We start from the raw sequence: 14,319 nt of genomic DNA, 5'->3' as shown, positions 1-14,319 counted from the left end.
ACACCCAAAATAGTCCATATAGTAAGTAGCCCATTTCTAGGGCACTGTTGTGGAGGGATTATAATGGAGATTCAGAAATCATCTTTAAAACTTTTACACAGCGCTGTGTGACTGGTAAACACGCCATTGCTTTCTTTGCTTGCCTCTGGCATAGTTTGAGATTTTCAGCAACTCCCTCCAGGGGACAAAATTATCTAGTGTCTGACTCACTTCTCTGTGACTCCACTCTCATCATTATGCTGGCCACCTCAAACCCTTGCTGCTTTGGCAGTTATACCCTATTTTCTGTTTCTCTAGCCCTGTAAGATGGCTAAGATCCCTAGCAGTGGCCACAAATATCTGCAGATTTCTCTAGGGAAGAGCAGCTCACAGAATATCGGTCTACCTCGCTGTAGTTGCTGTGTCTTTAGGGTCTTCACCCCCACAAAGACTGCTAGTTGCCTTGGCAACTTCCTGGTCCTGGACAGGTACCAGCGTGGGCGAAAGAGGTATCTGGGGCACAACTGCAGGAAGTACTCACAGGGTCTTATGAGTACTGTACTAAATAAGAGTTCAATGGCTTACAAGTTTTCAGAGTAAAAGAAGATACGATTTGATTAAAAAAAAATAATAATTATTGTAGGAATAATTGTACCTAAACTTCTATTTAAATTTGTGATAAATCCTTCACCTTGAATGAGCTTTGTTGCTTTTTTTCCCTTTACTTTTTCTTGCTGTACTCAAACTTTGTATATGAGTCGGCTGAAGATCATTGTTAAAATACAGAATCTGATTAAGTAAATCTGGGATGGGACCTGAGATTCTGCATATTTTACACATTCCCATGGAACAACAGACTGGTTCCAAATAGGAAAAGGAGTGCGTCAAGGCTGTATATTGTCACCCTGCTTATTTAACTTATATGCAGAATACATCATGAGAAACGCTGGGCTGGAAGAAGCACAAGCTGGAATCAAGATTTCAGGGAGAAATATCAATAACCTCAGATATGCAGAGGACACCACCCTTATGGCAGAAAGTGAAGAGGAACTAAAGAGCCTCTTGATGAAGGTGAAAGAGGAGAGTGAAAAAGTTGGCTTAAAACTCAACATTCAGAAAACTAAGATCATGGCATCTGGTCGCATCACTTCATGGGAAATAGATGGGGAAACAGTGGAAACAGTGTCAGACTTTATTTTTCTGGGCTCCAAAATCACTGCAGATGGTGACTGTAGCCATGAAATTAAAAGATGCTTACTCTTTGGAAGAAAAGTTATGACCAACCTAGATAGCATATTAAAAGCAGAGACATTACTTTGCCAACAAAGGTTCGTCTAGTCAAGGCTATGGTTTTTCCAGTGGTCATGTATGGATGTGAGAGTTGGACTGTGAAGAAAGCTGAGCACTGAAGAATGGATGCTTTTGAACTGTGGTGTTGGAGAAGACTCTTGGGAGTCCCTTGGACTGCAAGGAGATCCAACCAGTCCATTGTGAAGGAGATCAGCCCTGGGATTTCTTTGGAAGGAATGATGCTAAAGCTGAAACTCCAGTACTTTGGCCACCTCACTCGAAGAGTTGACTCATTGGAAAAGACTCTGATGCTGGGAGGGATCGGGGGCAGGAGGAGAAGGGGACGACAGAGGATGAGATGGCTGGATGGCATCACTGACTCTATGGACGTGAGTCTGAGTGAACTCAGGGAGTTGGTGATGGACAGGGAGGCCTGGTGTGCTGCGATTCATGGGGTCGCAAAGAGTTGGACACTACTGAGCGACTGAACTGAACTGAACTGAAGGTGATATCATTGCTTTTTGTCTATGGACCATTCTTTGAGTAGCAAGGATCTAAATAAGATATTTTATTAGAACATCTTTAAGCATAAACAACTTTGAAATCTGTGGACTTGAATCAATCTGCCTCAACATAACAGTTTTAGGAGACAGTTATAAAAATAATATAATATTGGGTTTGATAACCAAATGCCAAATTTACCATTTAATAATAATAACTTAGGGCTTCCTTGGTGATTCAGATGGTAAAAAATTGGCCTGCAGCGTGGAGACCTGGGTTTGATCCCTGGGCCAGGAAAATCCCTTGGAATAGGGAATGGCAACCCACTCCAGTATTCTTGCCTGAAGAATTCCATGGACAGAACCTTGTGGGCTACAGTCCATGGGGTCACAGAGTCGGACACAGCTGACTGACTTACACACAATAATAACTTAAGAATATTTTCAGTAGTCTGACATTACCTCTCTTCCCCTCACCTTTAAAATTTGTAGATAGGGAATTCCATGGCAGTCCAGTGGTCAGGACTCTATGCTCACTGTCATGGACCCAGATTCAGTCCCTGGTTTGGGAACTAAAAATCCCACAAGCCGACTTCTCTGGTGGTCCAGTGATTTAAGAATCCCCCGCCAATGCAGATCAAATCCCCCGAATACAGATTCGATCCCTAGGCTGGGAAGATTGTACATGTCACAGGGCAGCTAAGCCCGTGGGCCACAGCTGCCGAGCCTGTGCTTGACAGCGCAAGACCCACAACTACTGAAGCCGCGTGCTCTAGAGCCCGAGCTCCACAAGAGAAGCCTCCGCAACGAGAATGCCTTGAAGCACAACTAGAGGAGGCCGGCACAGCAACGACGATCAAGTGCAGCCAAAGATAAATAATAAAATTTTTAAAAATCCCACAAGCCACATAGCACAACAAGCAAGTGAAAAAATGAATAATATAATAAAGTAAAATAAAATTCATAGGTATACTTTCCAAACCCTCTTACATACTTAGATATGTTTATTTTGGGGCTGCAGAGTACCATTGTAGTTACAGGTAAGTAATCAGAAAAGATATTAAAGGAGGCAGTGGATTCTTTTGAAATGATTCTAGCTGTTTTGCTTTCTATACGTGTTAATACACGTTACCCTCAGCAGCAGTTGTGGCTTTGTTTCTCTTGCCCCACACAGTAACACTTAATAGCACTACTGTAGATGGCATTATATCTACAGAGTAATTGCTTGACTTTCCAGTGGCCACAACTGTTATGACTTAGGTGATGGAGGCTTTGGTTTCACTGAACTCCCTGTGTACTGGTAATAATACTCGCTCTCTCTCCTTCTAAGTAAAATACCTCAGAATAAAAGTGTTGGAGAGGGCCATTATTGAGTTCCCTGTTATAATATGTGTGCCGAGGACAAGAGTGAATAGCAGCCACCTGGTCCCTGTTCCTGTAGAGCTTACAGTCTTTATTCAGTGCTAGTTATTTCATTTTTGCTTCACAACTAATTTAGATACCAGTGATACATGACAGCAACTGTTCTGAAGTGATTTGTCAAAGAAAAATTGAAACCAAGTACTTCTCAACTCTTCAGAAATCTCAGTGGTGCTTCATTAAGTGTTATCAGAGGAGTGATAAATTATTAAAAGTATTTCTTTTTACTTTGCAGTCGCCCCTTTTCTGCAAAATGGTCTACAGCAAACCCATCTGCTGTGGCTGGAAGAGGTAAATCGCCTTTTTAAGAGTCATAGCATATTTTACTTAATCAAGTAAAAGTGACTTTATAAATAAATGTTACTATGTAAAAAGCTTTTCTCACTCAGTGTGTCATCAAGAATTTAAAAGTTTAAAACATTTATAAAGTTTTCCTTAAAAGTTTTTGAAGCACATTAGAACTGTTTAAAAGCTAAACAGTTAAAAACAATAGCTTTTAAACTGTTTTAATGTGACCCACAAGGAGAAAATCATTTTACATTGTAAATACCACACATATACACTTTACAACCTGTGTTTGTATACCACATACATGTACTACATACAATGTATTATATGTAATTATATACCTACAACATACATGTAACATGTAGTATATTATATGCCAATATATTTGTATAGTATAATCTGAAGTTCCAGGAAGTCTACTTACCTTTACTTGTGACACACTCTGTTTTCTATTTTGTTTCATTTCTTTAAAGTGCCATCCTGACCCACTCAGTTAATTTCACAGCTTTATTAATGGGTCATAACTCAGAGTTTATAAAACTCCTTATTAAAACTGGAAAACTAAACACCAGAAATTTATTTTTATTTTATTTTTATGTTTTAATATTTATTCAGGTCCATTTTTGAACTGAGGTGACTTCTTTTAGCATCTCAGCCATTAAACACCAGAAATTTAATGACTTAATTTGCATTGCCTGAGAGTGGCAGAACCTGAATTATTTTCTGAATTATCTTATCCCCAGACTGGTTCTATTTGCATTATTTTTATGGTCAAACAGTAGCCTTGCTGTCATCTATTTATCTTGTGTAGCACTTCAGTTTCATGAATCAGTTGTAAATATCTTTTCATTTACAAAACAATCCTATGAAGTTTTAACAAAGTATAGTTATTTTTTCCTATTTTTTTGGAAGGGGAAAATGAGGCAGAGAAATATTGAGAAAAAATTGTCCAAGATGACTTACTTGCAACAACATTGAAACTTAGGCATCCTGATTTTAAAGTACTTTTGTAGAATCTAGAAATAAAAGTACTTTTCTATTATCCATTTGGCCACTGTTTCCTTTTTGGATCATCATTCAATATCTTGTGGTGATTTCAAGTTTATATAATTTTTACGCCATTTGCAATGATGAAAATAATACAGGTTACCTTTCCTTTGTTTTTCGTAGTATCAGCAGGCAGCAGCAAAGCCAGCTCTCTTCCTGGAAGCCTGCAGCGTTCACGAAGTGACATCGATGTGAATGCTGCTGCCGGCGCCAAGGCACACCATGCTGCCGGGCAGGCTGCGCGAAGTGGCCGGTTAGGTGCAGGGGCCCTGAATCCAGGCTCCTATGCATCACTAGGTAAGCTAGCTCACTATAGGAAATTGTCCTGCATTTTCTCCCTGGTCTCAGGACACTAATGAACCGTCATCAATTTCAGTAACTGATCATGGTGATATCTTTATCATCTCTATTTCATTCTTTCTAATTATGAGTAGTCCGTACATTTTATATGATTCTGTCCTTGGAATGTAGTTCTGAGATATCTGCAATGCCTTATTTCTCCTCTTCCTAACCATCTTGATGAAAGGAACAGCTCTTGACTCCTTGATTTGCCTGTAGAATTTTCACAGTTCTGTGCTACTGCCACATCCAGCTGCTGGTTACTGAGGAAGTTCGGTCTTGTACCCAGCTTCTCCGTTCCCCTTCTCCTATCTCTGTTCCCTTCCCAAGAAGGTAAAGGCTTTTGGGAATCTGGGAAAACTACAAAGCTTAATCATAATCAAAACTTAAACATACATCCCCAAAGCCATTCAGAGTTTGTTTTTTATATCCATGATAAGAGTTTCCGGTTGGTTAGCCGTATTATTTGTCTTACTTTTGTGCTTCATTTTTCTTTCTCTTGAGTAGTAGTGATAGAACACTAGGCAGGTAGACCACTGGCAGTCCATAGGAAGTGCAGAGATTCTGGATGTGTATGTAGTACATGGGAAAAGTGGCATGGCTGCATCCAGTGAGGAAAGCATAGATTATTCATTAAACGGTGTTCAGACACATGGCTTGCAATCTGGTACAAAATTAAGTTAGAATCACGTTTTTACACTGTATAACAGTTTATTCCAGGTGACTAAAAAGTTGAACAAAAATATAAAGCAACTTGATGAAAACATAATAGTTGAATATTCATCTAATCTCAGGTTGGAGAAGACATTTCTAAGTATAAAAGCCAAAAATCCATGAGGGAAAAGTCCCTCAGATTGAAATCTAAGTGTAACAAGTGGCTGAAAACAGAAAGGGAAAAAGGTTTTGCCAGGTACTGCAAAAAAAGCTAAAATGTCTTCAAGTTTTATACATCTCAGGAATACAGGTGAGCTTATTTTTATAGAAAAAAAATTTTATATATGTCAAGAAAAGCATATTTCAGAATTGCCACCAAAACACCAGAACAGATATTGAACATCAGTTGTAATCAAACAGATGCAAATTGACCTATAAATAAAACAAGAAAGTTAAAGTTAGTGACTGCTGTTCATAAAGAATGCGGTTAAAAGTACAGATGTGAAATAATCATGGAGCACTTTTATCTGAGTGGTATTTTCATGATACCCATGAAGCTTTTTTAAATGTTCGATGTTTTGAGCCTGTAGTCCAATGTTTTTAGATAACTATGCCAAGAAATAAAAAGAACGTTTATTATGTTTTTAATAATGTATTAGATTCAAGTTTGATATGTTACAAGGGGAAATGTTTAAGTTATGGTATACCCTTATATATGCCATGCAGCCACTGACAATTCAAAATTCACTGACAAATCAAAAATATGAATTGTCATATTTTTGATAAAGATCAAGTGATATAGCCTACCAAAAAATGTATGATAATTTCATCATTTTGCATAAAATTATACATATGAAGGACTGGGCAAATACGGTTTTTTGTAAGATTCATCTATATCATTGCATGTAGCTAAAGTTCCTTTATATTTCTATATATAATGTTCTGCTGCTGCTAAGTCACTTCAGTCATGTCCGACTCTGTGCGACCCCATAGACGGCAGCCCACCAGGCTCCCCCGTCCCTGGGATTCTCCAGGCAAGAACACTGGAGTGGGCTGCCATTTCCTTCTCCAATGCATGAAAGTGAAAAGTGAAAGTGAAGTCGCTCAGTCGTGTCTGACTCTTAGCGACCCCATGGATTGCAGCCTACCAGGCTCCTCCGTCCATGGGATTTTCCAAGCAAGAGTACTGGAGTGGGGTGCCATTGCCTTCTCCGATTATGAATAATGCTTATGAACATTTTTATTTATAGGACTGTACAAAAATGTTGACAAAGATGTCAACAGTGGGTTGATCACTGCTTTTAATTTTCATAAAACTTTTCTGTATTTGAAACATTACCTTGCTAGAAACACATTATTATTTCAGTATATGAAAACCAATCAATATAATATACCTTGTAGTAGAACAAAGGATAAAAATCACATGATCATTAGATGCAGAAAAGGCATTTGACAAATTCTGTCACCCTTTCATGATAAAAATACTCAACAAACTGCGATAGAAGGAAACTTTCTGAGCCTGATAAAGATATCTGTGAAAAATCCACAGCTATCATATATGACATGATGAAAGACTGGATGCTTCTCTGAAAATCAACAAGATAAGGATGTCCACTCTTGCCCTTCCTAAGAGCATTGCCATGGAAATTCTAGCCAGGTCAGTTAGGCTAGAAAAAGAAATAAAAAATATCGAGATTGGAAAAGAAGTAAAACTTGATCTTACATATAGAAAACATGATCGTATATATAGAAAATCCTAAGAAATTCACAAAAAACTATTCGAGCTTTTTAATGAGTTTAGCAAAAGTTATAGAAGGTAAGATCAATATGCAAAAATCAGTTGGATTTCTAAATGCTAGCAGTGAACAATCTGAAAATAAAGTAAGAAAGCATTTCCAATGACAATAACCTCAAAAAGAAAAAATACTTAGGAATCTATATAACAGAAGGAGTGTAAGACTTCTCTAGGAATAACCACTCCTGTGTTTCTCCTTTACTCTCACACTCACACCGCTGACACCAATGTGTGGGATTTCACACCAGCAATTATCAGACAACAGCTGGGTATCCTTCAGTGCAATTCAGTTGGAACATAATATATATTAGCACAGGCCTCACAGGTTAAAGGCTCCCGCCCCGACTCATCCACACTTCAGACATCAACTGCAAGTCCAGGTTGTTACCTGTGCTTCTGACCAACTGGCTCTAAGTCAGAGGTGCCCTTGCCCCCCTCCTTTACAAAGGGAATTAAAGGATATGAATGAGCAGTCGGATGAAGAGATACAGGGGACGAGGTCTGGAAAAGTCTGAAGCCCAGAGCTGCTTTCCCTGTGGAGTTGCAGTGTGCCGCTCTCCCAGCATATGGGTGTGTTAAACCAACCAGGACCTCTGAATCCTGTGCTTTTGGCACTTTTATGGAGGCTTCATCACAAAGTCCTAGTTGATCATTTACTTGGTCTCCAACTCCACGCCCCTTCCCAGAAGATGGAGGATGGGGCTGAAAATTCCAAGCTTCAAACCATGGTTTCATCTTTCTGGGACCGTCCCACATCCTGAAGCTATCCAGTAGCCCACCAGGAAATGCCGCAGTAGAACAAAAGACACTCTTGTCACCCAGGAAATTCCAAGGAACTTAGGAGCTCTGTCAGGTACTAGGTCACCAGCAAATAATAGAACAAAAGGTACTCCATCCTACCACGTAAGAAATTACAAGGGATTTAGGAGCTCTGCAGGAATTAAGGCCATATGTATGTTTTCTTTCACATTTGTACACTGAAAACTACAACACACTGTTAAGAGGATTTAAAGATCTAAATAAATGGAAAGACATTCATTGTTAAGATAGGAAATTGACTTACGGATTCAATGTAATCCCTCTCAAAAGTCCAGCTACCTTTTTACAGAAATTGACAAACTGCTCCTAAAATTCATATGAAAATGCAGAGGATCCAGAATAGATGAAATGATCTTGGGGAAAAAAAGAGCAAACTTGGTATACTCACACTTTCTGATTTCAGAACTTACTTCAAAGCTACAGTAATCCAGTCCATGTGGTGCTGGCATAAAGATAGACATGTACACCAATGCAAAGAATTGAGAGTCCAGAAATAAACCCATATATCTGTGATCAGTTGATTTTCAACAAGGGTGCCAAGACCATGCCATAGAGAAGAATTCTTTTCAACAAATGATGCTGGAACAACTGGATAGCCACATGCCAAGAAATGAATTTGGACGCTTATGTCATACTATATCCAAAATATTAACTCAAAATAGATTAAAGACCCAAATGTAAGAGCTACAGCTATAAAGCTCTTAGAAGGAAAAACATGTATAAATCTTCATTACCTTGAATGATGCGATGTTTTCTTAGATACTTTACCAAACACACACAACCGAAGAGAAGCTGGATAAAGCTTGGACTTCTTCAAAATTAAAAATTTTGTTTCAAAGGGCACCATCAAGAAAGTGAAGAGACAACACACAAAATAGAGAAAATGTGCAAATCACGTATCTGATTAAGGACTTAGATCTCAAATATATAAAGAATTTTCATAACTCTGACAAAAAGATAATTCTGTTCAAAAAATAGGCCAAAGATTTGAATATGCATTTCTCTAAAGACAATATACAAATTACCGATGAAAGCACATAAAAAGATGCTCAACATCTTTAGACATTAGGGAAATGAAATTCAAAAGCACCTCTTCACGCTCACTAGGATGGCTGGTAAAGATATGGAGAAATTGAAACATCACATGTATGAGCATCACAAGTGTCTGCTCATGGAATGTAGGCAGAGCCACCTTGGGAACAGCTTGGCAGTTTCTCAAAAAGTGAAACAGAGAGGTCCACTCCCAGCTGTTTACCCAAGACATATGAAACATATGTTCTCATTAAAATATATACATGAATAAATATTCAAGCAACATTATTCATAACAGCTGTAAAGTGGAAACAACTCAAATGTTCATCAGCTGGTAAATGGTTAAGCAGATATGTACATGCAATGAAACAGAATATCACTCAGCCATAAAAAGGATCATATTACATAAAAATGAAATACTAGTGCATCCTCTAAGATGGATGGAGCTTGAAAGCATTACCAAGTTAGGTACAAACTGGCACATATTTATGATTCCATTTACATGAAATGCCTAGAATAGGTGAATCCATACAAACATATAAATTAGTTGTTGCTAAGTGATGAGAGTTGGGAAAAATAGAGGGTGACATCAGTGGGTGTAAGATTTCTTTTTAGAAGTGATGAAGGTGTTCTGGAATTGGATATTTATGAGGGTTGTGCAGTCTTGTGAATATATTAAAAGCACTGAATTGTGTACTATGAAAGTGAATTTTATGGTACATGAATTATACATTAATTTTTTAAGTGGGGAAAATGGAAAACATAATAAAATGTACTCATTGTGAGTCTTAACAACAAAAACATTTAATAGTGTTTATTTTTTAGTACTAGGAAAAAAATATTGAATTTGAAATGTTTTAATGTGAATTTGAAAGCCATTTGCTGCAATGTTTTTTTCATAAGAAAGTCGTAACAGTGCCATGAGATTCCTTAATTTGTTTCTTTGGTTCCTTAAGGTTTGAAGGGAATGTTTGCTTTCTTACAAAAGGGAAAGGTGCCCTCTGTCCTCTTTTTTTCCTGACCCAGGCTCACATTCAGGGACAATGAGATACTTGCCTGTAGCTCTTTCCGGGCTTAGAAAATAGATTTTCTCATTCTTTCTATTTCTGTGTCTTTTTCTCTTTTCCTTACTGTCTTCCTTCCTTCCTTCCCTCCCTCCTTTCCTCTCTTCTTCCTTCCTAGACGCCCTCCTCTGCTCTTTCTGACCTTTCTTATACAGATGTGACTTGTGTTACTTTGATTCTTGTTTATAATGGCTGAACATTTATGGATCCAGAGATAATATGCTTCTGTTGAAACAGTCTCTCAGTCTATCAGTAGGTTGCTAAAGGATGAGCAGCTAAAAGCTTGTTGAGTTTTATGAATTTTGAGTTTGACATTGCCAAGACATCAACCTGGAATTGTTTTGGAGGCACAGTAGTATATGAGAAAGAATTACATACAGTGGCAGAAAACTCAGGAGAGAGATCTGTGCTTGAGATGAGATTCAGAAATGATTAGAGATTGTTCTTGTTGTAATCTTTCAATATTAAACTCAATACATTACTTAAGCAGTTGCCACTGGGTTTTTCTGCCACTAAAGTGCTGAATCCTTTGACAGTGGAATATGATGAGTGTTTTGAGGTCCACCCTTTAAAACTTTATCCTGAGGAAGAAGTTTATCCTGAGGAGACAGGAATTTCTGTTAAGGAAACCTTGATATATCTATGCCAAATTTATGGATATTTGTTCTCAATGGCTAGGTTTGTGAGATTGCCTAAATGAAAAAGAAAGTAAATGGTTTCAGTGGTATCATGTGACAGAAGTCAGACTTCTTTGATTGAGGAAGAAGTTGGAAGGAGAATCTGCATAAATTATTCCAGTGCTTAATGGTTGAGAAGAGATGAAAAAACACTGTAGCAGTTATCCATAGTTAAAGGTTAATGAACTTTTTGTTTTTTCAAAATTAAGGAAGTCACATATGTTTGTATACTAAGTTGGTAGGATCAGTAGAGAAGAAAAAGTTAAAATGCAAGAATGAGAGGAAATCGCTTATGGCCAGAATTCTTACAAGAGGCATAAGGAATAGGATGTAAGCGCTAGGGAGTTAGCCTTGGATGTTGAAGGGTCATCAGCGTCACTGAGGTCGGGGGAAGAAAAGGAAGAAGCAGGTAGTTCACGTGTCTTTGGGGCAGCTGGGCGTTGAGAACCACGTCATCAGCAGTTTGCTGTGTCTGTGTTTTCACGTTTGAGGAAGCAGAGTCAGGACACTGCTAATAAAAAGCAGGATGTCTGAGAGGTGACTGGAAGTATGCTCCAGCTTGCTGAGGGGCCACAAGAGGTGGGGTACTCTTCTGGCCTTCCTGCAACCTCCCACACGTTTAAGAGACTTGCTGGAAGAACTCACACGACTTGGCTGTGCTCATGGCTGAGGTTTACTAGAGCAAAAGGACACACGGCAGGATCAGCAAGGGAGAACATCCCGTTGGGTGTTCTGGAGGTGTCGAGGCACAGGCTTTCAGAGTTTTCCCTCCCAGAGGCAGAACGATGGGCTGTGTGAAACATGCTGCTTCCTCCGGCAGTGACTGTAGAACATGTGCGTAGTGTTTCTGCCCGGAGAGACTCACTGAAGACTCAGCCCAGGGTGAGGGTAAAGGGGGGGTGGTTAGGTAGGCACTGCCATACACCCAGCCACAACTACCAGCATCTATTCTCCCAAAGAGAGAGCAGGTATTCCCCATAAATCACATTATCTGCAAAAACAGTTCAGGCAAGTTCTTTAACAGGAGTTCAGTACCTTGTCCCCAACACTGAAACAGGATCCAGAAGTAACTTCCCAGCGGCCAGCTAAGGGCCAGCCCTGTAACTAGGCTCTTCTTAAGAGTATCAGGCCTCGTGTGTTAACAGTTTTCTGCACAGTCACTCAAGGCCAAGCCTGATGATTTCCCTAGTTTCTAGCAGTGCCTTTATGCATGACTTTGTGGTTTTATAATTGTCTCTGTTGGGGCACCTCGGTGTAGCGGGGTAGAAAATTAGAGTCGTTTGATTTATCCATACTTCAGGGCTTACAGGACCGAAAGTGCTAGGAAAGTATGGGGTGAGGAAGCAGCAAGGCAGTAGAAGGAAGATAATGACAAAAGAGCTAAATTTAGAGTGGAATTTGGGGGTGTGCTCTAGCCTATAGAGGAAGAAAGAAAGCAAGGCAAGGTGACTTAGATTATGAGAAGCTCAGCAGACCCAAGCAGGAGGTTTGTCTGATGGTGGAGGCGCCCAAGGTTGGAACATGGGCTTCTCTAACTTCTCTAGGCAAATAAAAACTAGACTGATTATCAATTCAGTTCTTTTTTTTTTTTTTTTCTGGTATCTTTGTCTCACAAAGGAAACTCATCTTATTTAATCTAGTATGTTTTAATTGAAAAAAAGCTTCATGTCTGTGCTATGAATTCTGTCTTCTTAAAAATAATGTTTTCCAGGGGTTATAAAATCTTTTTCTGATATACCAAGTTTTCCTCTGTTCTTTGCTTGCTCTTTCATCAAAGAGGATACTTCTGACAAGATGGATGGTAAGAACTTCCTTTTCTAATTCTACTAAAAAATTTTATGGTTCTTGGATTCTATGTAATATCTTTGTTCTCTTAATTTCTGAAAATAGACTGCTTATTTAGCAGCAGTCTTAATGTGAAAATGGTTCCATAATTCTCTGATTGAATTTGGGGCTAGACATATCCATTTTGGGTTTCTCAGTTTATTCAAATACTAGATTACTGTTTGTTTAAGTTAAATCAGTTTTCTTAACTTTTTTTAACCTGAGCCCTTACAATATTCTCGATTTCTCAAGTCTTTCTCAGAAATACCAGATTCAGGAGAAAGGAACCTCATAAGTCACATAATTCAATTCTTTAGTTTACTAACTCTGCTATAGAGAGAGACAGATCACATATTTTACAGATTCATATGTCTCCTCTGGTGGCTCAGTGGTAAAGAATCTGTTGCCAATGCAGGAGACACATGAGACTCAGGTTCAATCCCTGGGTCAGGAAGATCCACTGGAGAAGGAAATGACAACCCATTCCAGTATTCTTGCCTGGGAAATTCCATGGGACAGAAAAAAATCAGATACAACTTAGCGATTAAAAAACAATAACAGTGGTCATTTATGAAAATGAAATGCTAGGTACAGATGCTGTCTTTTTAAGAGTGTGTTTCAAATGAACATTTAATCAAAATTGAACTTATTTTGAGCTGTACCTTTTAAATTTCATTATTTAGTTTATCTTTAGTTGCTTGATCCAATATGATCATTTTTATCTGTATGATATTTTTGTCTAGTACTAGACTCTATTATCCGTACTTTTCCTTCACATCATCAGATACTACAGTGTTAACTAGGAACTTGAGCTTTTTTGTAAGAACTTGTAAGAAGATCATGAATCTGTAAGTCACAGTATGAGATCTAGTAAAAATGGAAAACTGTTTTTCTATCAATTATTACATAAACTCTGAAACTGGTTTATCTTCTGCTCTGATGATTTATTTAATCTTGGCTTGGGTACATGAGTGTTATTTATAGTTGGTCTCTGTGCATCTCTTTATGTTTAATGTATTTCATAAATTTAAGGAATTATTAAATGAATGAAAACCCACCAAAAGATAGTTTCTATATTTCAGACCATGTGGTATCACTTCTGTCACTGAGAGTCTGGATCCTTAAAAAACAAATTATTTTCATTTTCCAGATCAAAATTTTTCTTGTTTGGGTCAGAAACATCAGCCTATTTGAGAAATCACGTGTGTTATATAATGTGATACTCTAACTGATGTTTAGTCCTGCTTTTTTTTTTTAATCTGTATACACACAGAGAGAGAAATACCTGCTATTGCTCTATAATAGTAACAAGTTCTGATATTCATCCTTGATTTTTTTTTTTTTTTTTTGACCGTGCTGTGCAATATGTGGTATCTCAGTTCCCCAACCAGACCTTAGCAGTAAAAATGTGGAGTCCTAACCAGTGGACTGCCAGGAAGTTCTCTTTACTTGATAATTTTTTTGGTAGCTTTTATAGCATCTTAGGGAGTACAAAAAAGCTTGAATAAAGAGCTGACAGATTCATAGGTAACGCTTTGATGAAAACAGCACGGCCTGGGTCATGGATGTGATCCCATGTTTGTCAGTTACTT

At 38.3% G+C, this 14,319-nt stretch overlaps 1 protein-coding gene across 41 annotated transcripts in view; it reads left to right on the top strand.

The window, feature by feature from the left end:
- Positions 1-14,319, top strand: part of CLASP2 (cytoplasmic linker associated protein 2) — a 179,355-nt gene that overhangs the window by 100,395 nt on the left and 64,641 nt on the right. For 17 of the 41 annotated variants that reach the window (XM_044934175.2, XM_044934163.2, XM_044934162.2 and 14 more), the window contains 3 exons: positions 3,424-3,479; positions 4,647-4,820; positions 12,615-12,704. In XM_044934175.2, the coding sequence (XP_044790110.2) occupies positions 3,424-3,479; positions 4,647-4,820; positions 12,615-12,704 (320 nt within the window). The remainder of the gene's footprint in view (positions 1-3,423; positions 3,480-4,646; positions 4,821-12,614; positions 12,705-14,319) is intronic. The other 24 variants (XM_044934169.2, XM_044934177.2, XM_044934186.2 and 21 more) reach the window with 2 other exon arrangements.

Source organism: Bubalus bubalis, chromosome 21 (assembly GCF_019923935.1).
Source record: "Bubalus bubalis isolate 160015118507 breed Murrah chromosome 21, NDDB_SH_1, whole genome shotgun sequence".
NCBI lineage: Eukaryota > Metazoa > Chordata > Mammalia > Artiodactyla > Bovidae > Bubalus > Bubalus bubalis.
Note: the sequence above shows the minus strand (reverse complement) of the source record. Positions and strands in the feature narration are given on the sequence as shown.